This window comes from Lepus europaeus, chromosome X, assembly GCF_033115175.1.
Source record: "Lepus europaeus isolate LE1 chromosome X, mLepTim1.pri, whole genome shotgun sequence".
NCBI lineage: Eukaryota > Metazoa > Chordata > Mammalia > Lagomorpha > Leporidae > Lepus > Lepus europaeus.
The window spans coordinates 61,347,986-61,372,471 of NC_084850.1; the positions used below are offsets into that span (position 1 = coordinate 61,347,986).

The 24,486-nt window shown below is 43.4% G+C and overlaps 1 protein-coding gene across 2 annotated transcripts; it reads right to left on the reverse strand.

Annotated features, from left to right (window-relative positions):
• Positions 1-7,403: 7,403 nt before the first annotated feature.
• On the reverse strand, positions 7,404-23,998 carry UPF3B (UPF3B regulator of nonsense mediated mRNA decay). Of its 2 annotated transcripts, XM_062183705.1 has the most exons (11): positions 23,747-23,998; positions 22,779-22,885; positions 22,511-22,617; positions 20,121-20,219; positions 15,714-15,824; positions 14,638-14,681; positions 14,022-14,204; positions 13,589-13,627; positions 11,540-11,700; positions 10,974-11,268; positions 7,404-8,412 (listed from the first exon to the last, which is right to left on the reverse strand). In XM_062183705.1, the coding sequence occupies exons 1-11, from the start codon at positions 23,900-23,902 to the stop codon at positions 8,263-8,265; spliced, it is 1,452 nt and encodes a 483-aa protein (XP_062039689.1). In that variant the 5' UTR covers positions 23,903-23,998; the 3' UTR covers positions 7,404-8,262. The 2 variants fall into 2 exon arrangements, with proteins under 2 accessions (XP_062039689.1, XP_062039690.1); XM_062183706.1 differs by lacking the exon at positions 13,589-13,627.
• Between the last annotated feature and the right edge of the window lie 488 nt (positions 23,999-24,486).

Here is a 24,486-nt window from a genome sequence, read left to right on the forward strand (position 1 = left end):
TAACTCTGCGTTTCAAATAAGTCAATCATTTTAAAAAGATTTATTTGAAAGAGAAAGAGGGAGAAACAGAGAGAGAGAGAGAGAGAAATCTTGCATCTACTGGTTCACTCCCCAAATGGCAGCAATGGCTGGGGTTTGGCCAGGCCAAAGCCAGGAGTCAGGAGCTTCTTCCAGGTCTCCCATGTGGATGGCAGGGGCCCAAGTATTTGGGCCAAGTTCCACTGCTTTCCCAAGCCGTTAACAGGGAGCTGGATCTGCCAGCATCACAGGCAGTGGCTTTACCCACTAGGCCACAACACCAGCCCTAAGAGTTCTTTATGTATGTTAAGTACAAGCTCTTTATGACTTGCCAAAATTCTCTTCCATTGTGTGAGTTGTCTTTTTGCTTTATTGATGGTGCTGATAATGCCTGATTTCTTTGTTTCTTTTGCTTCCTGTGCTTGGGGCGCCATATTTAAGAAACAATTTCCTAATTTAAGGGCATGAAGATTTATGCTTATGTTTTCATCTAAGAGTTTCATAGCTGGAAGTTTTATGAGCATTTTAAAATTTATAACTTAGTTATAAACTTAAGGGTTTTTATAAACTGTAAAAGGTATATAGCTAAAAACTCTTACATTTAGTTCTTTGTTCCATTTTTAGTTAATTTTTGTATATGATTTGAGGCTGGGGGGGTTGACTTCATTCTTTTGCGTGTGGATATCCAGTTGTTCCAGTTACATTTGTTGAAAACCGTATTCTTTCTACACTAAATTATCTTGACACCCTTGTTGAAAGTAAACTGTGGGGCTGGCGCTGTGGCATAGTGGGTAAATGCCACCGCCTGCAGTGCCGGCATCCCTAAATGGGCGCTGTGTGGAATCCTGGCTGCCCAACTTCCAATCCAGCTCTCTGCTAATGTACCTGGAAAAGCAATGAAGGATGACCCAAGAGCTTGGTCCTGGGCATCCACTTGGGACACCGGGAAGAAGCTCCTGGCTTCGGATTAGTGCAGCTCAGGCCATTGTGACCATCTGGGGAGTGAACCAGCAGATAGAAGCTCTCTCTCTCTCTAATTGTGAATAAAATAAATCTAAAAAGAAAAATGTGATGCCTTCAGGGCAAGGAGGGAGGCTGTGAGGGAAACCAACCCAGCTAGCACTGATCTCAGACTTGCAGCCTGCAGAAATGCAATGAATCAGTTTATATTAAGCCACACAGTCTGTGGTGCAGCCTTGGGGGATGTGTTTCACACCTCCTCATGGATACCTGAAACCAAGGCTAGTACCAGACCTTGCACATACTATTATTTTTTCTTAAACGTACATACCTTATCACACGCCTTGGCCATAGCCTTTTTTTTTTTTTTTTTTTGACAGGCAGAGTACATAGTGAGAGAGAGAGAGACAGAGAGAAAGGTCTTCCTTTTTGCCTTTGGTTCACCCTCCAATGGCCGCTGCGGCCGGTGCATCTCGCTGATCCGAAGCCAGGAGCCAGGTGCTTCTCCTGGTCTCCCATGGGGTGCAGGGCCCAAGCACTTGGGCCATCCTCCACTGCACTCCCAGGCCACAGCAGAGAGCTGGCCTGGAAGAGGGGCAACCGGGATAGAATCCGGCGCCCCAACCGGGACTAGAACCCGGTGTGCCGGTGCCGCAAGGCGGAGGATTAGCCTGTTAAGCCACGGCGCCGGCCCGGCCATAGCTTTGTGTGGTTTGAAGTACGATCGCAAAGCTAGCCCAGGTTTTTTTTTTTTTTTTTTCACTTTTCGCAATTTCACAGATGTGAGAGGCTTTATTACCATGGGTCTCAGCAGCCTTGGTGTATGATCTTTTGTTCTTTCCTTTCCAAGTGGAAAACTTTCATCCTTTCACTTAAAGTAAGCTCTTTATAGCTTCTCATCCAAATCACCAGCATCAGTTCCCTTGTGCTGTGGGGCCATTCTTAAGGAAAATAAGGGAGACTTGACAACAGGCATTAGGACGCTGCTACAATCAGTCCCATAGCCAAGCTGGCTACCATGTGGCTAACAGGTGGGCAGTGTGCACAGTGTGGATCTGCTGAGCAAAAGGAGGCTTCACAGCCTAGGCAGGATGGAGACTGATGCAAGAATCCACCATGCTACTTAGAATAGCCCACATTTAAAAATTATGAATGGTTCGTTTCTGGAATTTTCCATTTAATATTTTTGGATCATGATTGACTGCCAGTAACTGTGAGACAGTGCAGCTGGGGAGACGGGAGGACTGTATCTTGGTCCAGCAACCTGAGCAAGTTAATACTGGTGAGGTCATTACATGGGGAGATGGAGAGAAGGATAATCCAAGCTAGAAGGAACAGCATGACACAGAGGTCAGGGGCTTCCAGTCACAACACTCAAGACGCTTGGGAGAAATCTGAAGGGAGGAATAGACAGCAGAGAATGGAAGTGGGGCTGGCTTCCAGACAGAGGGAACTGCACTCATATTTGCAAAGGAACCCATATCCAGGACTTCCCAGAGCTGATTCTGGGGTCTGAACTTTACCCTGAGAGGCAATGCTTTGAAGGCTTCCTCCTTTTTTTTTTTTTTAAGATTTATTTTTATTTATTTGATAGACAGTTACAGAGAGAGGTAAGGACATAAAGAAAGACAGGTCTTCCATCTGCTGGTTCACTCCCCAACTGGCCGCAACGGCCAGAGCTGCGCCGATCTGAAGCCAGGAGCTTCTTCCGGGTCTCCCACGTGGGTGCAGGGGCCCAAGGACTTGGGCCATCTTTTACTGCTTTCCCAGGCCATAACAGAGAGCTGGATCGGAAGTGGAGCAGCCGGGACTAGAACCGGTGCTCATATGGATTGCCAGTGCTTCAGGCCAGGGCTTTACCCGCTGTACCATAATGTCGGTCCCTCGAAGGCTTCTTTAGCAGAATAATTTTTTGTTTTAAAAACCATTTTATGTAGAAACCCACCCTTGACTCTTCTCTTTCTTGTCCACCCTTAACCCAATCTGCTAGCAAATCTTATCAGTTTTCTTCAAAATATATTTAGAGGGGCTGGAGCTGTGGCATAGTGGGTAAAGCTGCCGCATGCAGTGCTGGCATCCCATATGGGTGCTGGTTCAAGTCCTGGCTGCTCCACTTCTGATCCAACTCTCTGCTATGGCCTGGGAAAGCAGTGGAAGATGGCCCAAGTCCTTGGGCCCCTGCACCTACGTGGGAGACCTGGAAGAAGCTCCTGTCTTCAGATCGGCACAGCTCTGGCCGTTGCGGCCAGTTGGGGAGTGAATCGTTGGATGGAAGACTTCTCTCTCTCTCTGCCTCTCCTTTTCTCTCTGTGTAATGCTGACTTTGAAATAAACAAATAAATCTTCTATATAAATACATAAATCTTATATGCCTAGAATCCAGTGCTTCTCACTGCTGTTCTCACTTGGATCACTGCAAAAGTCCAACTCTCCCTTCTTATGACTCTGCCCCTCTTAGGGGGTTGGCGCTGTGGTGTAGTGGGTGGAGCCACCAGATGCGATGCCAGTATCCCATGTGGGCATCAGTTCGGGTCCCAGCTGCTCCATTTTCGACCCAGCTCTCTGCTATAGCCTGCACCTGTGTGGGAGACCTGGAAACTCCTGGCTCCTGGCTTCGGATCAGCTCAGTTCTTGCTGTTGTGGCCATTTGGGGAGTGGACCAGCAGATGTACGATCTCTCTCTCTGGCTCTACTTCTCTCTGTAACTCTTTCAAATAAATAAAATAAATCTTTTTTTAAAAAAAGTACCTTAGGGGTAGATGTGGCCTAGCAGTTAAGATACCTTGTTGGGATGCCACATCCCATACAGCAAGGGCTACATTGAGTACCTGGGTTCCTGTCCTGGCTCTGCTTACAACTGCCACTTCCTGCTAATATGCATGCTGAGAAGCACCAGGTGATAGCTCACCCATGTGGAAAACCTGGATTGAGTCCAGGCTCCCAGCTTTGGGAATTGGAAAGTAAACCAACTGATGGGGGCTCTGTCTCTCTGGTTGTCAAATACAACAAATACATTTTTTTCTTTCTTTTTTCTTTTTTCTTATTTTTTGACAGGCAGAGTGGACAGTGAGAGAGAGACAGAGAGAAAGGTCTTCCTTTTTGCCGTTGTTTCACCCTCCAATGGCTGCCATGGTAGGCGCGCTGCTGCCGGCGCACTGTGCTAATCCGATGGCAGGAGCCAGGTGCTTATCCTGGTCTCCCTTGCGGGTGCAGGGCCCAAGCACTTGGCCCATCCTCCACTGCACTCCCTGGCCACAGCAGAGAGCTGGCCTGGAAGAGGGGCAACCGGGACAGAATCCGGCGCCCCGACCAGGACTAGAACCTGGTGTGCCGGCGCCGCTAGGCGGAGGATTAGCCTATTGAGCCGCGGCGCCGGCCCAACAAATACATTTTTAAAAAAGATTTATGTATCCATTTGAAAGGCAGAGTTACAGAGAGGCAGAGGCAGAGGTAGAGGGACAGAAGTCTTCCATCTGCTGGTTCGCTCCCCACATGGCTATAATGGCTGGAGCTGGGCTGATCAGAAGCCAGGAGCCAGGAGCTTCTTTCAGGTCTCCCACGTGGGTACAGGGTCCCAAAGACTTGAGACATATTCTACTGCTTTCCCAGGCCATAGCAGAGAGCAGGATCAGAAGTGGAATAGCCAGGACTCAAACTGGCACCCAAATGGGATGCCGGCACTGCAGGCAGTGGCTTTACCCGCTAAACCACAGCGCTGGCCCCATACAAATAAAATTTTTAAGTTGTTAGCAAGAGGGAGGGCCTTCCTGTGGTTTCACCAGTTGATCTGGTTTAGACTTTGTCTAGCAACACTTGGCAGGTTCCCACACCACCCTGAGCCATACAACCCTTCTCACATTGTGCATTGTGCTGATTATTTTTATATCTTTTAACACCACTGGACCATGAATTCCTCAAGGACAAGGATTTGTTTGAGTCCTTGACCCCCAAGGCCTGGCACACAGTGAGTGATTAGTAACTGTTTGGTAAATTAATAAATACGTGTAAGAAATTTAAGGGGGTGGGGTGGGGTAGTTTGGTTTACCCAGAGCTGGATTGGCCAGGCAAGTAGAAAAGAGGGAGCTGCCAACATGAAAACAGCCTTGCGATGGCCTACAACAGGCCGGGTAAGTTGGTATGCAAACAGTGCCAAGTCATGACTGATGGCTGAGGAGCACTGCTACTGCTAATGTCAACTCCTCTTACCTCTTACCTTGGCTTCCATTTTTATCTGCCTTTGCAGGAAACCTACACTGTTGGGGAGTCACTCACTTTGAGCTTTCCTTTTGACTTCTAAAAATAATATAGTATTTCTCATATTTATAATAATCTTACCTCAACACCATTTACCTGCCTCCATTTTTTCCCACAGACTTCTCTAAAATGTTGTATTTGCTGTTTCTATTCTCAGTCCAGTGCCTTCCATTCCCCATAATTTCAGACCGTCAGTCACTGAGTCCCATAGCCCTTTCACATATCACACTCCACCTTTCAGCAACATCCAACCCTGCTAGCCAGTCCCTCTTCTTCCTGAAATTCTTTTAAGAAACTCTTTAAGTAACATCAGGCTCTTGTTTTTTCTCCTATTCTCTGCCTACTCCTTCTGTTCCTGGGGATACATTTCCGTATCTGTATAGTACTGTTAGCGTTTTTCAAGGCTGTACCCTAGGTATGCATCTGTTCCAACTTCATTCTCTCATGCTAAAGTGATGGAATCTTGCCCTTGGCTTCAATGATCATCTAAAAATGGATAAATTCCCAGATGTATCTCTAGCCCAAATCTTTTTTTTTTTTTTTTGACAGGCAGAGTGGACAGTGAGAGAGACAGGGAGAAAGGTCTTCCTTTTGCCGTTGGTTCACCCTCCAATGGCTGCCGCGGCCGGCGCACCGCGCTGATCCGGCTGATCTGGCTGGAGCCAGGTGCTTTTCCTGGTCTCCCATGAGGGTGCAGGGCCCAAGCACTTGGGCCATCCTCCACTGCCCTCCCGGGCCATAGCAGAGAGCTGGCCTGGAAGAGGGGCAACCAGGACAGAATCCGGCGCCCCGACCGGGACTAGAACCCGGTGTGCCGGCGCCACAGGCAGAGGATTAGCCTAGTGAGCCGCGGCGCTGGCCCCAAATCTCTCTTTTTTAAGATTTAATTTACTTATTTGAAAGTCAGAATTACAGAGAGAGGGACACACACACAGACCTTCCATCTGCTACTTCACTCCCCAAATGCCACAATGGCCAGGGCTGGGCCAGACTGAAGCCAGGAGCCGGGAGCTTCTTCCCGGTCTCCTACATGATGCAGGGGCCCAAGCATTGGGGCCTCTTCTGCTGCTTCCTCAGACACATTAGCAGGGAGCTGGATCAGAAGTGGGGCAGCTGGAACTGGAACCTGTGCCCATATGGGATGCTGGTGTCATAGGTGGCGACATTACCTCTGTGCCACAGTGCCGGCCTCCCAAATCTCTTTTCTGACCTCCAAGACCCATTTATACAATTGCCCCATCTCTGAATTCCCACCTGCCACTCACTAGCATGGTTTCTATTTCGCCAGTTCACTGACGACTGCAAATACTATGAAATCCAACGCCCACTTCACATTCCTTGTTTTCTGTAACTATTTCTCTGTGGCATGGGACACTGTCAGCCATTCTCCTCCTCAAAATTTTCCCTTCCCTAATTTTAGTACTCTTTCCCAGTTGATGACCATTCTCTTTCAGTCATCTTTGGTGGCTCTTTTTCTATCTGCCTCTTGGGATACTGGTTTCCAAAAGCTGAGGGAGGGGCTGGTGCTATGGCATATCTGGTAAAGCCACTGCCTGCAGTGCCAGCATCCCATGTAGGCACCAGTTCAAGTTCCAGCCGCTCCACTTCCAATGCAGCTCTTTGCTATGGTCTGGGAAAGCAGTGGAAGATGGGCCATGTCCTCCGGCCCCTGCACCCACGTGGGAGACCCAGAAGAAGCTCCTGGCTCCTGGCTTTGGATTGGTGCAGCTCTGGCTATTGTGGCCATTGGGGAGTGAACCAATGGATGGAAGACTCTCTCTCTCTCTCTTTTGTTCTCGCTCTGCCTCTGTAATTCTTTCAAATAAATAAATCTAAAAAAACCTAATCATGTCTTCTAGAAAGCAGTATTAAAAAAAAAGCTGAGGGAACATAAAGCAGTGTTACTAAATAAAGGCAAAATGAGCTCTGTTAGGAGGGCCCGGCAGGGTGAAAATCAAGCAGCAGCTTAAGGATGTTGTCAGACATCTTGCTTCTTATGGAACAACACCAGTGAACCATGATTTAATCTACTCCCTGGTGAACAAAACAAAGACAGAATGCTAGTGAAGGCAGAAACTATGATCATTCATCCCCTTTTAAAATTTTCAAGTCAAAAGCTTATTTTCTTAAAACTAATAGCTATTTAGTTAATAAACACACAGTGTCACATTTGAGTGCTGTTGATATTTATTGACATCAGCACAAAACAAGTTAAGACTTGAAGCTGTTACTTAACAGGAACAGATATTTGTGTGCAGTTTCCTTCCTGGAGAGGGTATGCTCTCAGATTATGAGACCTAAGGTAAAACAAAGACTGGATTGTCAAGAACCAAACAAGGACTACATTTTACCTATTAGTAGAAAAACTGCTAAAGGCAGAATGAGATGTTTAAAAATATTCCTCATGCCAAGCTCACATAAGCAAACAGAAAACTAATCCTTAACTTTTAGGACATAGGGTATAGCTATAAGATGACTAGTTCGATTTTTGCAGTGAAAATTTGTTAAATCCTTCACTGTACTTGTATTACAATTACATGCTTGTTGCTTCTACACTATACAAAGTCAACAGTTATCAACAACAATGCAAGATAACGATCTGAACAAGAGTTCAAAGTGACTCTGCTCCACTCAAACTAAGAAAATTCAAGCCAGGATTAACAACATCTTTTTTTAGAGCCAGCTCTCCTTTTTTTTTTTTTTTTTTTTGCTTGTGTCACACATAATTAAGTCCTCACTTGACATTTCCCGCCTGCAAATTGCAACACGTGTCCTCACCATCGTCTTTTTCTGGCACTTTAAAGTTAATTTGTAGAAAACACAAAAACAATGAAATTGTACTTCCCAATTCTGAGCCTGCAATCAGATTCCTGCTTTACCGCTAAACATACTCCTCTGCAGTGCACCTCACCAGCACAGCGACACCCTTTCTTTCTCTCTATTCCTTTGCCCTGAGGGCACTTCTGGATTGCTGAATACGTGCTCTTTGGCGGCCTGGACAGTCAGGATATCTAGGACCATTTGGACTTATCACTCCTCTCCCCCTTCTTTTCTATGGCTAATACCACTTTCCTGCTTTTTGTCTATTGCTGAATCTCCAGACTTGGTGCTGTCGTCAGGGGGACAGAGTCGATTTCGGCTTCGAGCTCCTGGTTGGTAAAGCTGCATTGCTGGGCGATCCTGAAGTAAAATGAAATATGTTAATATTACAACACTGCTACTAAACTTTTACGTGGGATTTTCAGAGCCATAAGGCATGTATTAATATATACCAAAAAACAGGGCACTGAAAACCCAAAATGAGGGCCTGGTGCATAACAGCTGTCCATTTCCTTTCTCTTGTCTCCAGAGAAAAGCAACCATTTCATAAGTGGTACTTCATATGCCTAGGGTAAATTTTTGAGACCTGTACTACCTAATTTTCTTAACCATCTCAAGATGAACTAATTAGCTTATTTTTTTAAAACTTAGAAACCTTAGCTATTGCCTATCTCTTCTTCCCATAAGTAAACTGGCTATAAATAATAAAGGTGAAACCTCTTAAGTGGATGCATCCCTGGAATTATGAGCGCAGATGCTATGTAGCTTGCCACAGACATTTGTTTCTGATTCAGGTATAACACCTCAGCAGGTGGCACTTTAGATCTGAGATTCCCAAATAAGCCTCAAGAAAGCCTCATGTATCTCTCAGTTCAAGTAATATGTTTAGTTCCACAGTACAATACTGGAAAACTTATAGTGCTTTTTAAGAATTCAACCAAAAATTCCACGTGCCTTCCTCTCCCTTCCTCCCTGATTTATGAAAGTTAGGTACTCGGATTCTTGCCACACATGTGGGAGTCCTGCATGGAGTTCCTGGCTCCCGGCTTGTGGGCATTTGAGCAAGTCAATCAGTGGGTGGAAGATCTTTCTTTTTCTCTGTCACTCTGCCTTTCAAATAAAATCTTGAAAGAGAGGGCAGGGCTGCCATTGTGGCACAGCAGCTAAAGCCACTGCCTAGAGTGCCAGCTGCTCTACTCCCAATCCAGCTCCCTGCATATGTGTCTGGGAAAGCAGCAGAAGATGGCGCACGTACTTGGGCCTCTGGTGCCTATGTGGGAGAACTGGAAGAAGCTCCTGGCTCCCAGATTTGGATCAGCCAAGCTCCAGCAGTTGTGGTCGTTTGGGGAGTAAACCAATGGATGGAAGATCAATCAATCTCTCTCTCCCTCTCTCTCCTTCTCTTTCTGTAACTCTGCCTTTCAAATTAAATAAACAAATCTTTTTTTAAAGGATACATTTCAGGCAAATAGAGTTTGGGGGCCCTGTGTAGATACTATTAAAAAAGATATTGATAAAGTAATTGGAAAAATCTGAACACTAAGTGGACAAGATGTTAAAAATTGTTAGGCTTTTTTTAAAAAAGATTTATTTTATTTATTTGAAAAGCAGAGTTAGAGAGACAGAGAGGGAGAGACAGAGACCTTCCATCTGCTAGTTCACTCCCCAAATGGCTGCAACAACCAGGGCTGGGCCAGACTGAAGCCAGGAGCCAGGAGTTTCTTCTGAGTCTCCTACATTGGTGCAGGGGCCCAAGCACTTGGACTATGTTCCATTGCTTTCCCAGGTGCATTAGCAGGGCGCTGGATTGGAAGTGGAGCAGCTGGGATTTGAACCAGCACCCATATGGGATGCTGACACTGAAGGTGGTGGCTTTACCTGCTACGCCACAACACTGGCCCTATTTGTTAGGCTTAATTTTTTTTTTTTAATTTGAAAGGTAGAGTGACAGAGAAGGAGTGACACACACACACACACACACAGATCGAGATCTTCTGTCTGCTGGGTCACTCCCCAAATGCCTGCAACAGCTGGGGCTGGGCCAGGCCAAAGCCAGGAGCTCCATTTGGTTCTCGCACATGGGTAGCAAAGGCCCAAGCAGTTGAGACTTCATCTGCTGCCTCCCAGGCATGTTAGCAGGAAGCTGGGTAGGAAGTACAGAGTAGCTGGGACACAAACAGGTGCTCTGAGATGGGATGCAGATTGTTGCAGAGGCTTAACCTGTCACACCACAATGACTGCCCTAGATTTTTTTCTTATTTTAGTGTGAAAGTGCTCCTAAGGTTATATTATCCTTAAAAAGACTCTATCTGTAATAGTTAAATATTTAAAGAAACTCTAAGTCTAGGATTTGCTTGAAAATAATCCAGTAGGGTAAGGAATGAGGTAGAGTTGATAATCGTTGAAGCTGGGTGATGAGGAATTGGGACCTCATCATACTATGTTTTATTCCCTCCACTTTTATGTATCTCTGTCATTTCCATAGTTAAACTTTCCCATTCCGGGGCTGGTGCTGTGGCGTACCGGGTAAAGCCGCTGCCTGAATCCCCGGCATCCCATATGGGCCCTGGTTTGAGTCCCAGCTGCTCCACTTCCCATCCAGCTCCCTGCTATGGCCTGGGAAAGCAGTAGAAAATGCCCAGGTTCTTTGGCTTCTGCACCCATATGGGAGACCCGGAAGAAGCTCCTGGCTCCTGGCTTCGGACTGCCCCAGCTCCAGCTGTTGTGGCCATTTGGGGAGTGAACCAGCGGATGGAAGATTTCTGTCTCTGCCTCTGCCTCTCTGTAACTCTGCCTTTCAAATAAGTAAATAAATCTTTAAAAAAAAAAACCCTTTCCTATTTAAATAGTCTTTCCTTTACATTTGCCAGCAAAGGGAAAAAGTCTTCATGAAAACAAACAAGTTTAATGAAAAGCAGCACCTTGTTTCTTATGCGATCTCTCTTAACCACTTCCTCTTTCTTTTCAGTTTTTTCTGAGCTGCCTAATGATTCTGTACTTTCATTCTTCTTTCCTTTATCCCGAAGTGCTTCTTTTTCTTTCTTCATTTCTTCTTCTTTTCTCTTGAAAGCCTTCTCTTTCTCATAACGCTCCTTCTGCCTACGGCGCTCTTCTTCTTGCCGCTTCAGTCTCTCTCTCTCTCTCAGTATGCGCTCCTGATCTCGTTCGTAGTCCCGATCCCTCTCCCTGTAGTCTCTGCCACTATCATCTTCAGGTCTGCATGAAAAACAAATCTGAGAATGAACCCTCAGAGATCTTGCAGGAACACTGGCAATGGGACTTGACCACTAAAATGACGTACTTTTAGAGTACAAAAAAAAAAAAAGAAATCAAAATAATCATTCTCCCAGATTAAGATAGTAGGGTATTTGATATCCTTCCTCCTCATCCTCTGCTAAAACAGTTTATCCTCTTCAGTACAATTCCAGGACACAGCAGCAAGTGTAGTATTCAGAAATCAAACAACAAAGAGCCCTCAGCTACTGACCTCTTTGGCTTTTCATCTTTATATTCAACATCAGAACGCTTGGGCAACGTACAGCTTTGCCCACTGGTTCGCTCATCATTCAGATTCTCTTTATCCAGTTTCTTGGCTTTGTCTCTTTTGTCCAATTCTTTTTCATCTCCCTTTTCTGGTTTCTTGAGCAACTTTAAAGAAAATATGCTTATTTTTATTTTTGAAGGATAAGGCATTATTTTCTGATTCCACTAAAGCAAACACATCCTAAATACTTAAAAATTTAGATTATAGAAGGTCCCCTATCTCTGTAGGCACTCAAACTTACAGGCGAACAACTAGTACGTGAGAGTAGTAATTTACTAAAAGGATGCTATTAATGTGAAAGTGTTATCCACTCAAGTGAAGTGGTTTAATCACTTTGTGGCAATAGGATCAAGACTCCTTTGGCTTTAAATGGAGCAACCTTTAGGTGAACCAAAGCACATTTCCAAGTTTGCTTCTGTAACAAACCAGCATGTCAATATGGCTTGATGCGGAAAATATCCCACAAATTTAAAATGCTATGCAGATTATTACTGTTGGACTGTTTTTTTTTTAATGAAATATGGATTTGGAATGACAAATACCTGTGGTCACCAAAGGAGAGATCCATTGCAGGAGTAATTTTGCCTTGAGCCTGAGAATAACATACTTATGATGGTACAATTACATTACAATTAGATGAATAGCAAAAATTATTTGTCATTTGATTGAAAAGTCCAAATGCTTTAAGACATCAGAATGGTGAAGTTCCAGCTCTACTGAATAGGAACTCTGAACTCAATGCCATCTATATCCGTGTTAAAAATGTCATTCTTTCTCAAATCAGAGCTACACATCTCTCTAGAATACTTCCAAGTGTTGAATAGTCAGAGAGATTCTTGGGCAAAGTAGAATTTGAAGTCTCATATAAAGTTCATCTCAGGGTGAAGGCATCATACAAGTTACGAAGCAAAAGGCAAAGCACAAGATTTAAGCATAAAGTATTTTAGCACATAGACAGCCACTGCAAATGGAAGTCCAAACTGGACACTAAGAAGGCATCAGTGTAAAGTGAGGATACCATGTGCAGGTTTCATTGGAAGTGTTCTTATTTTTCTAATGAACATCTAGATTGGAAACGAAGATGTTCATTACTGTAATAAGAACATGAATGAGAGTCTCTAGCATGGCTGGCTCTACCTTCTGCCTTGCTGATTGAGGAACAGAAAGTCAAGTCACTTGTGGCATGGCAGAGAGACTGCTGGAAGGAATTAAGGTGGGAATCCTCCCTGCCCCGCCAAGCCCTCTGTCACCAATATGAGCCCTGTGGAGACCCAGGGAACCCTAGCTACATAAACTGCCGAGTTTTCAGGGATAAAGGACTCCACCATCACCTCTGTGAGATTTTCTCTGATTTTTCCTAAAGTATAAGGGTACTTCAAAAAGTTAGTAGAAAAGTAGAATTAAAAGATTTTTTGGGGGGCAGAAAATTTTGAAATCCATGCATAGTTTTTTCATAATATGTACCTTCCAGGAACCTTTTTGAAGATCCCTCAGATCCCCCAGGTGATGAGAAGTCTATTGGGAACAAGGGCTGCTCAAGCCATGCCCTCAGAAGGAAGCAGCAAGGTTGAAATTGTTCTACAAGTTTTCCTCTACCTACATGCAATGCATTAATCAGAATCTGCTGCTTGGATTTACAGCTAGATGCATGAAGATAACAAGGAAAAGCACATAATGCAGGATATATCTATCCTTAGTCCTCCCACAAGGCAGCCAGATATGAGAGGCATATATGAAGAAGAGAAAGAGCTATATAGGCGTGGTTATCTTCTGGTTGAATGTCATAGAAGCTTCTGGGTACACAGCAGAGCATCAGGAAGTCACCGGGGCTTCCTTTTCAAGTAGGAATTCAAAGTAGCTCAGCTTTTAAGAAGTCAATCTGAAGGAGATTTCAACAGGTAACACTACCACCACCACCGAAAGGACTTATTAGCTAAGACCTGCATGTGTGACATGATACTAGGTGATCTGTATCATGTACTTGGTCCTTACATTTTTCTGATTCACAGCTTGTAACAGAAACCTGTGTACCTGAAGACAGTGGAAAACAAACAGATGAGGCAACTTCATGTATCAATTATGAAGGAAAAGCTGAATAAAACCCGTAATTCATGCCAGCCAGCCCTAAGCCCTCATTTACTATGAATTGAGAGAATAATCTACAAATTGAATATTTTCAATGATAAAAGAACATAGATCTGCACTAAAGAAATGATAATATCATGTAAACTACTTCTCATTTTAAATGATCTTAAATTAAAAAATAATAACATTACAGGAAAGATTTCTATTGGTTCTTTCCCCCCCAAAAGGATAAAAACAAAACAAAAAACTCATTTACACCAATACAATATGCATGCATTCTTAAAGATGTAGATACATGCAATTTTCAACAGCATGCAGTCAATTTAAATTCTCTTCATACCTTTATCTTTGGTTCATCCCTTAATTTGTCCCTTTCTGGAACTCTGTCTATCTTCTTCAGCTTTTCTATATCTTTCCTTTTTCGTTTCTCTTCTTCTTTCCACTTTCTTCTCTCTTCTTCCCTCTGCCGTTTTCTTTCTATTTCTCGTCGCCTTCTTTCTTCTCTCTTTTCTTCTCTCATTCTCTAGAAAGAAACATCAACACAAACCTTCAAGTGAGATAATCATCATCAAAAACCTAATCAATCCCAAGGGCATGACGGGCTCCCACTACACTGGATCATCTTTCTACAACCTCCATAACCTCCACCCCACCCAGAAAGGGATAGAGAATGAAGACCAGGGCCTGCTAGTGTCAGTCTCCCCCTGCTGCCTTACTGTTCTGTCCAGAGGCCTTTAGAATATCAAGACAGGGTCTCTGGGAGAAGTTAAGGACTCTCCAGGTTTACAGAGTGAGAGAGAGAACCAGAGAGTGAGACTCGCAAGTCCAATCTTTATAAAGAACGATGGTGGAAAAAGCAGCTCTTTCTTGAACTACAGGACCCCAATGCTCTTAAAATATTTATAGAATGTGAACCAATGAAAGTATTCAGAGAACTATAAAAACAAAAGGTTTACCTGCTTGTTTTTCAGGAAGCTCAAAAGTGGGGTTGTCTTTTTAGCTACATAAATGTAAACAGATTATTAATAATACTCATCACTCTCTAGCAAGAATTCCATTTCCTGACATTCCCTGCCATCCACCCAAGGTGGGAAAACTATACCCCTTAAACAGAAAGTTAACAACTATATTACTGGGAAGTAGTTTTACTGTATCCCATTTTAGCAACACAGGTTTAAAGTACATCTTAAAAAGTGAAGAAATTAAAATTAAGGCAATCAAACAATTTTTAACAGAGTAATTTCTAGTTAGTAAGAATTAAGTACAAAGGACATTCTCTTGTTTTACTAATAAGAATATATGAATTTTTTCAATTGGAAAGAAATTGGGGAAAGGAATTAAAAAGATCTAATCCTTTTGATCTCATAATTCTGCTTCTGGGAGTTTATTCTAAGAAAGTTACCAGAAATAGCTTAATCTGATTAATAAAAAATCAAGTTTTCAAGAAGAATATTCAGCTTCATTTTTCTACATTCTGAACAGTGCTATTAGCTCTTTAACTACTTTTTAAATACATACTTTCTTAAGATAAATTCCTAGGAGTGGAAATCTTGGGTGAGACTCAACTGGTATTTAGTTACTGATACAGTAGTGACAGCCTATTACTTAGAACCAACATCCAAATTAGAATTTCTCAAGAGGTTTTCACTTTTGTAGTAACCAATTCCTTTATATGTGTATATACATAAATATATATAAATACAAGAAATATAATCAATTCCTTTACGTATATATTTACTTATATTTATTTGTAGGTCAAATTTTTTATGAACATTAACTTTTTGTTGCTAGGATATATCAATTGATCGTCAAAAGCTTACCATTATCTAAATTCCCCTTATCAGTCTTTTTACACTTATATTACAAGGCAAGTATTATCATGTGCATTTCCCAGCAGAAGAAACAGTCTCAGAGAAGTAAGTGACTTCTCCAAGGTCACCGAGCTAGCAAGTGATGGAAGTGGGAGACAGATTTAAGCAAAAAAAAAGAAAAAAAGAAAAAGCCCTTCCCCTAATTCCTTTTGCCCACTTACCTATCAATTCTCTATTTTTTGCTTCTATTTCCTCTAGCAGTGTCTCTGGAGTAGATGTCATTTTCTCATTGTCTGTAGCATAACTTTCCAAAAATTTTCTATATTCTGGATCTAAATAATTGTTCAAGGAACCAGAAAGTATAGTAGACTTTAAATGAAAGACCAAATATTATATAGGATTATATAGGATACTTAAGTATCAAAGAGGGTAATATCCTACTTCATGGAAGATTTTTAAAAAAAAGCATACCCACAAGATAGACTATTTAGGGATTACTTGGTCACAAATAGAAATGCTACTGCCAGTACCCACTATAGAAGTCTTGTGTAGGCCAGTGCCGTGGCTTAACAGGCTAATCCTCCGCCTTGCGGTGCCGGCACACCGGGTTCTAGTCCCAGTTGGGGCGCCGGATTCTATCCCGGTTGCCCCTCTTCCAGGCCAGCTCTCTGCTATGGCCCGGGAAGGCAGTGGAGGATGGCCCAAGTGCTTGGGTCCTGCACCCGCATGGGAGACCAGGAGAAGCACCTGGCTCCTGGCTTCGGATCAGCGCGATGCACCGGCCGCAGCGGCCATTGGAGGGTGAACCAACGGCAAAAAGGAAGACCTTTCTCTCTGTCTCTCGCTCTCTCTCACTATCCACTCTGCCTGTCAAAAAAAAAAAAAAAAAGAAGTCTTGTGTAACACAGGAGTCAGGAAAAATGAGATACCACACATCATAACAGAACCACAGGGGATGTTATATGGGATATATTTTTAAAAGATCTATTTAATTATTCAAAAGGCAGAGTTACACAGAGGGAAAGAGAGATCTTCCATCTGCTGGTTCACTCCCCAAATGGCTATAACAGCCAGGAGCTAGGCACTTCATCTGGGTCTCCCACGTGAGTAGCAGGAGCCCAAGCACTTGGGCCATCTTGTGCTGCTTTCCCAGGCACATTAGCAGGGAGCTGGATAGGAAGCAGAGCAGCCCGGACTTGAACTGGTGCTCATATGGATGCCCATGGTAGATACAGTGGCTTAATTGCTAGGCCACAATTTCAGCCTCTACCACTGCTTCTACTAATCCAGAGTCACACTTAGGGGACAACTGAAAGTTACAGCTATGGAACCTTCTGAGAGTATTAGGTATAGTATATAAATAATTCCTGTTTGGCTTACTTTGGGTAAACTCAACATAAAATATCAGATGTTCCAAAAAGATAAGTTGGGCAGAAACCCTAGATGTGGCACTGGAAGGGATGGTAAATCCTGAAGTTTTCTCCTAGATACTTTTGGCTTCAGAAAGGTGACACATCACAATCATTACACTGCTCTTTTTAAAAAATTTATTTGAAAGGCAGAACAACAGAGAGAGGAGGAGAGACAGACACAGAGATATTCCATCTACTGCTTCATTTCCCAAATGGCTAGAAAGCCAGGAATTCCACTAAGGTCTCTTATTTGGGTGGCAGGGGCCCAAGTACTTGGACCATTCTCCATTGGTTTCCCAGGTGCATTAGCAGGGAATTGGATTGAAGCAGAACAGTCAGGAAATGAACTGGCACTCATATGGCATGTTGCCCTTTTTTTAAAAAATAAAGATTTATTTATGCATTTGAAAGTCAGAGTTACAGAGAGAGAGAGGACCTGAGACAGAGGGACAGAGACACAGACACCTACTGGTTTACTCCCAAAAAGGCAGCAGTGACTGGGGCTGGGGCAGGCTGAAGCCAGGAGCCAGGAGCTTCTTCCCGGTCTCCCACATGGGTGCAGGGGCCCAAGTACTTGATCATCTTCCTCTGCTTTCCCAGGCCATAGCAGAGAGCTGGATCGGAAGCAGCGCAGCCAGACTCTGGCGCTCATATGGAATGCCTGCGCTGCAGGTGGCAGTTTAACCCTCTCACCACAGCACTAGCCCTGTGGGATGTTGGCTTTGCAGGTGGTGGTTTAAATACCTGCACCACAACACTGGCCCTCATATTGCTAGTTTCTATGCACTGTCAAACATATCTCTTGATCTGGTCTTCCAGATCAAAATCTATGATATGTTCCATAAACAACTGTGTGTTGAGTCTTTATTGTGTTTTCTTTATAAAATATATGTTAATAGAAACAAATGGTGGGGGAAAAAGCCATTGTAATCCATAAGCTGTACTTTGGAAATTTATATTCATTAAATAAAAGTTAAAAAAAATAGAAACAAATGGTGGAAATGAAACTAGATGATTCTAAAGTATTAATCTGATGAGTGAGCATCTGGGTAGTGGTTAAGATGCCACTTGGGGACACCTGCATCCCATCAGAGTGCCTGAGTTCCACTTTCATCTCTGCTGATTCCAGCTTCTTGCTAATGCTCACCCTGGGAGGCAGCGGGTGATGATTCAAATAGGACCCTGCTACTCACATGGGAGACCCAAATGGAGTACCTGGCTCCTGGCTCAGTCCCAGCTCTTATAGACAAATGTGGAAGATGTCTTTCAGTCTCTCTCTGCTTCTCTGCCTTTTAAATAAATAAAAAGCTTAAAAATATATCAATCTGATATAAAATATTGGGGCTAAATCCTTATACAAGATAACAAGAGTTAAATAATTTTTCGACCTGACAACATAATGTTACAGAGATCTCAAAATCTGAAGCCAGTTTACTTTCAATGGCAATCATTTCCGATTTTTTTTTTTGACAGGCAGAGTGGACAGTGAGAGAGAGAGAGACAGAGAGAAAGGTCTTCCTTTGCCATTGGTTCACCCTCCAATGGCCGCTGTGGCCGGTGTGCTGCGGCCGGTGCACCACGCTGATCCGAAGGCAGGAGCCAGGTGCTTATCCTGGTCTCCCATGGGATGCAGGGCCCAAGCACTTGGGCCATCCTCCACTGCCTTCCCGGGCCATAGCAGAGAGCTGGCCTGGAAGAGGGGCAACTGGGACAGAATCCAGAGCCCCGACCAGGACTAGAACCCAGTGTGCTGGCGCCGCTAGGCGGAGGATTAGCCTGTTGAGCCACAGCGCCGGCATCATTTCAGATTTTTACTTCCTATATTTCTGTTCAACTGAATCACTATGTGTCTAATTAACTGCATATCCAAAGCCTAGAAAATAGGACTGGCTACTTTACTTTGTATTAAGTTACTTGGGTATGGAAGTTACTTAGTATTTATTTCCCCAAATAGCTCAAACCTTCAGAAAGATAATAGAAACAAAGTCATATAATTGTAAAAACACCTAAGAGATCTCAAGGAGCAGTTTTCATACTTTGAAACATCTGATTTTTTCCCATTGTCCTCTGCAATAAACCTATGATTATTTGCTACTCAACAGTCAACCCTGTATCAAGGGTGGAGAAATAAAATGCCAGTAATCAGAGAGAGCAGAAACTCTGCAGGAAACCAACTTCCATCCTGAGGATTAAGCAAAGCATCCACTGACCAATAACATATCTCCATATCTTTATTCTATATGTTTTCTAATTAAAATATTGGGACCTGGGGCTGGCATTGTGGCACAGCGGGTTAAACTGCCACCTGTGATGCTGGCATCCCATATAGCCACTGATTCGTGTCCTGGATGTTCCACTTTCGATCCAGCTCCCTGCTAATACACCTGGGAAAGCAGTGGAAGATGGTGCACGGACTCAGGAGATCCAGATGAAGCTCCTGACTTTGTCCTGGGCCAGCTCCAGCCATTGCAGTTATTTGGGGAGTGAACCAGCAGATGGAAGATGATTCTAACTCTGCCTTTCCAATAAAAAATCTTTAAAAATGTTGGGACCTAATTAACATCATAAAGGTATAATTTTTATTTATTTAAATTTATTGTTCTTGTTTTAAAAAATATTTATTTACTTGAAAGGCAGAGTTATAGAGAGGCAGAGGTAGACAGAGAGGTCTTCCATCTGCTAGTTTATTCTCCAAATGTCCACAAAGGCCAGAGCTGGGCTGATCCGAAGCCAGGAACCAGGAGCTGGGTCTCCCACGTGGGTGCTGGGGCTCAAGCACTTGGGCCCTCTTCTACTGCTTTCCCAGGCCATAGCAGAGAGCTGGATCAGAAGTGGGGCAGCTGGGACCCATATGGGATATTGCACTGCAGGCACCAGCCCCAATTTTTTATTTTCATCTACTTGAAACACAGAGAGTCAGAGTAAAAGTGAGAGAGAGAGATCTTCTATCCACTGATTCATTTCCCACAGGTCTACAACAGCCACAGCTGGGCCAGGCTGAAGTCAGCAGCCAGGAACTCCATCCTGGTCTCCCAGTGTGGGTGGCAGGGGTCCAAGTACCTGAAACATCATCTGCTGCCTCCCAGTGTGCATTAGCAGGAAGCTGGATGAAGGCACCACAAGCAGCGGATTAACCCACTGTGCTACAACACCCACCCCAAGGTATTTTTAAAAAGCTCATAGCAATAGCATCATATAACTAGAATTATACCATACCATCATCAATAGTTCCAACTTTGGTATCTCTTTTCTTAGTCTTCTTTTTTGCAGCTTTTTGAAAAGGTGCAAATTCTACTATAGCAGGATATTCCTGACCTGTTTTAAAAAAAAAAGAATACCACACTTGCTATAAAAAAGGTCAAACGTGGATACAAGAGAATCTATTCATTGCTTTCTAGGCCTCCTTTTATGGCAATCTTCTGAAGAGGGTCTCCCAAATGGCATAAATCACACTGGCACAATTATAATCAACATGCTACCAAAGCTCAAAATTCACACTAACAACATAATGATATGGTAGAGAAGTAAAATACTCATTTAAATTCAACTTTTAAAATGTGATTTTTTTTATTTGACAGAGTTAGTGAGAGAGAGACAGAGAGAAAGGTCTTCCTTCCATTGGTTCACTCCCCAAATGGCCACTACAGCCAGCGCTGTGCCGATCCGAAGCCAGGAGCCAGGTGCTTCCTTCTGGTCTCCCATGTGGGTGCAGGGCCCAAGCACTTAGGCCATCCTCCTGCCTTCCCGGGCCACAGCAGAAAGCTGGACTGGAAGAGGAACAACTGGGACTAAAACCCGGTGCCCATATGGGATGCAGGTGCCACAGGTGGAGGATTAGCCAAGTGAGCCATGGCACTGGCCTCAAAATGTGAATTTTTGATATGTGAAATAAAACCCCAATTTTCCTGTTAAAACTATGCAGATGTAAACCAGATTATAAGAACTCAAACTGACCAGAAGGTATCACAAAGCATTACTGATTTTGGAAATCCTAATGAATCCAAAATTAGACTAGCTTAGTAACTGTGAGACATTCTGAGAAAGAATAGAATAGATAAAGCAGAGGGGAATTGTAGAAGACAGACTTGACAAGACTAGAAATAAAGGCAGACTGTGGAGGACCCTGACCACTTATTTAAGGAATTCAAACTTTTTTTTAAATCCCATTGTTAAACAATTAAAAATCACTTTCAAAAAGATTAATTTCATGACAATTGACAGAATTATTCAGAAATGAAAAACCCTGTAAGTTTAGAAAAAGTGGTTGTCCAAGCATTTGGTGATGAAGATATAAAGTGTGAAAGTATTAGTAAGTTCAACTGAACAAGAGACAGAACTGACAAGAGTCAATTTCACTTGTTTTAAAGGTGAAGGATAAAAAAGAAATGCAGAAATTAAATATGATTCAAATTTCCAGGGTAAGTAAGTAGGAAATCATTGCTATCCACTGGAATAAAAGTGGGAGTGGAAAAACAGCTGTGTTTTCAACTTTTACTGACCTAATCTTTGAAAAAGATTTAATTTTATCAAATTAATGTAATACTGAAAACACAAAACTAAACAATTATATCATTCACTTATGATTACAAAGCCAAAAAAGTAGCAAATGGAAGCAGCTTGGACATTTACTGGCTAAACCTTGCAAGCAGCAGAATGTAAGTAGAAAGAGTTAAGGCAGAAAAAAAAAAAAGTAAAAAAAAAAAAAAAAAGAGTTAAGGCAGAATGCCCCTATGATCCTCCTGGGTACAAAGTGGGAGATCAAGTCTGATGTTTTAATGATATCACATACAACTTTGTGCAAATATTTAATAGTATTCCAACTGGAATTGTTGACTTACATAATCCAAATTAAATAACTAAATAAATGCTGGTCCTTGAAGCAAGATGAGAAGTAAATACTTAAAACCTGGCCGGCGCTGTGGCTTAACAGGCTAATCCTCCGCTTTGCAGCGCTGGCACACCAGGTTCTAGTCCCGGTTGGGGCGCCGGATTCTATCCCGGTTGCCCCTCTTCCAGGCCAGCTCTCTGCTATGGCCCGGGAAGGCAGTGGAGGATGGCCCAAGTGCTTGGGCCCTGCACCTGCATGGGAGACCAGGAGAAGCACCTGGCTCCTGGCTTCGGATCAGCGCGATGCGCCGACCGCAGCGGCCATTGGAGGGTGAACCAACGGCAAAAGGAAGACCTTCCTCTCTGTCTCTCTCTCTCACTATCCACTCTGCCTGTCAAAAAAAAAAAAAAAAACCTGTCATACAAGTTTAAAAAATCACTTATCAGTATTGCTGCTGAAATGAAATAGTTAAAACAACAAGATCTAATCCAGGACAAAAACACTTGTTAGACTAGGAGAAAATAGTGGCAACTTCATTCAGTTGATCAAACCAAATAACAGTTTAATAAAAATACCTAAAGGCTGTGAAAAGTCATATGTCTATTTTTAAGACTACAGTCACCTTATCAGATTTGTAAAACTCTTTAAATATTGCACACTTTATCACTTAGGATTTTAGAAAAGCTACCCAGGAAGGCATTAAGAAAACATGGTGATGTGCGTATCATCTTAAACATAAAAATGAAATCCATGCTCTATTTCATTTATGAACACTCACCTTTATTGTCAAGGAATACATAGCCATCAAACCGATCCCTGAACAAGATAATGTCCTCTTGGTTTTTAAAGTTGATGTATGCTCTGGCATACATATGAGGATACAGACTGCAGAGAGAAAAGCAATTATGTAAATAAACTTGCAGGTGTCAAGCTGAATTACAAGCATGTACATATTAAAGAGAAAGACTCAAAAATCAAATGGAAAACATTAGAATAAAAAGAATGGAAAAATATTTTTCATTTACCCCCTCCCTCTTTTGTTTTACCTAGTATCATTAGAAAAAAACTCAAAATAATCATGGTCAGGCATGGGTTGAAGATGTTCCTGAAGCTGCTCCTTGGTCAAAGTGGGAGGTAATCTTCGAATTACCACCTTAGGAAATGAATAAGGAAAATAAATTAAGTATGTCAATTTTTGTCATACCTGAAAGAATCAACGTTCCTGAAGAAAGCTGGTCCTATTAGAGTACGTATTAAAACTCATAAAACTCAGGAGAAAAATACTCTTCTGCAGCTCAGGGCTCAGAGATATGGTAATACCGGGGTTTTTAAAAACTCTTGGAAATAAGAACCACTTGGAGCAAAGAAAATTCCAGGTTATGCTCTCATCATTTTCTATCACCCTCTTATCAACAGTTGTAGTGGCAAAAAGTTAGGGCAACCGTGGTCTTTTGGGGGTGCACGAAATCTTGATCTAGTAATATTTCTCTCTTGACAAACACATCCTAAAACAAAACCCTTGCCTATTCAGCTTAAATTTAGAATTAAAAATGCTAACGAATATCAAAATCACCCAGTGCTCCTAAAACAGGATGCTCTCGATCTGCCCCGAAGACCACTAATCCCCCCCTTACACTCACTCCAACTCACCTCCATTAATACTCCAGCCGCAAACCCCTGAGGTCCCCTTCACTATTTACTAATCGTCCCCAACTCATCTTTTAATTCCTCACTCTTAACTATGCCTCCCCAGTCCCATTTTCACTTCACAGCGCAGATCTAAACCCGTCACGTCTTGGCGGGGTCCTCCCTTTCCGTCACCCCCACCCCAGTGTTTGGCTAGGAGGGGCTCCCCCACCTCAGGCGAGCAGATGAGACAGAGTGATGCGATTTTCATTCAGGTGAAGAGACAGAAGGGGAACCAGAGAGAGGAAGAGAGCAGTCCCATTCCCAGCCATACTCCACAAGCGGCTGACCCGTCCCGCCCTCTCCCGGGCCAACAGCCGATCGACACCTTGCTCAGCGCCTCTTTCTTCTCTTTATTGCGATCCTGCTTATCGTCCCCTTTGCCGCAGTCCCCCGGAGTCCCACCGACGCTGCCTGTGGCTCCCTGGGGCGTTAACAGGGTTACTCGCTTCTCCTTAGGCCTATGGTCCTTCTCTTCCTTCATGGTCACGACTTGCTCTTCAGAAGTGCAGTCGGGTTTCAACGCCGCTACGCCGGCTACCTACGACTCGCAGGCGGCTCCCATCATAGCTCCGCCCCCAACAAACGCCCCTAGTGATAAAGCCAGGCCCCGCGTTCCAATTGGGTCTCGCCAGGATATCGCGAGACTTCAGGGAGCGCGGCTTCCCTCAGTGGAAAGGTTTTAACACCTGGTCTTTACTTCCTGGCTTCCGAACCGCAGCGTCGTCCAATCCCCTCGTGACTCAGATTCCCTGGGGACTGGCCCAGTGCGCGTCATTGGCTCTTCGCCATCTTGACTATTCTTTCGGGGACTACAAATCCCGGCATCCAAAGTAGCTACTAGTGTTTTTCAAGTGAAAGATGGGTTTTGGGCGCTAAATTTCTCTTTAGTTTTCATTAGGCAAACTCAATGTTATCTAAGAGAACGACTAATATTTTCTATCATTGAATTTAAAGTGTGCTTCTTGGGGCGGCTGTTGTGGCTTAGCGGGTTAAAGCCACCGCCGGCAGTCCAGCTGCTCCACTTCCGATCAAGCCCCCTGCTAGTGGCCTGGGAAAGCAGTGGAA

Bases quoted from the DNA above. Each gene is read 5' to 3' on its own strand.
- UPF3B (XM_062183705.1), bottom strand. From the start codon at position 23,902: ATGAAGGAAGAGAAGGACCATAGGCCTAAGGAGAAGCGAGTAACCCTG. The intron at 22,618-22,778 runs GTAAAACAAAAG...TTCTCTCTGCAG, and splicing joins TTTTTTTCTAATGATACTAG to TCTGTATCCTCATATGTATG. The intron at 11,701-13,588 runs GTAAGGACCAAG...TTTTCTTTAAAG, and splicing joins AAGCTGTGAATCAGAAAAAT to TTGCTCAAGAAACCAGAAAA.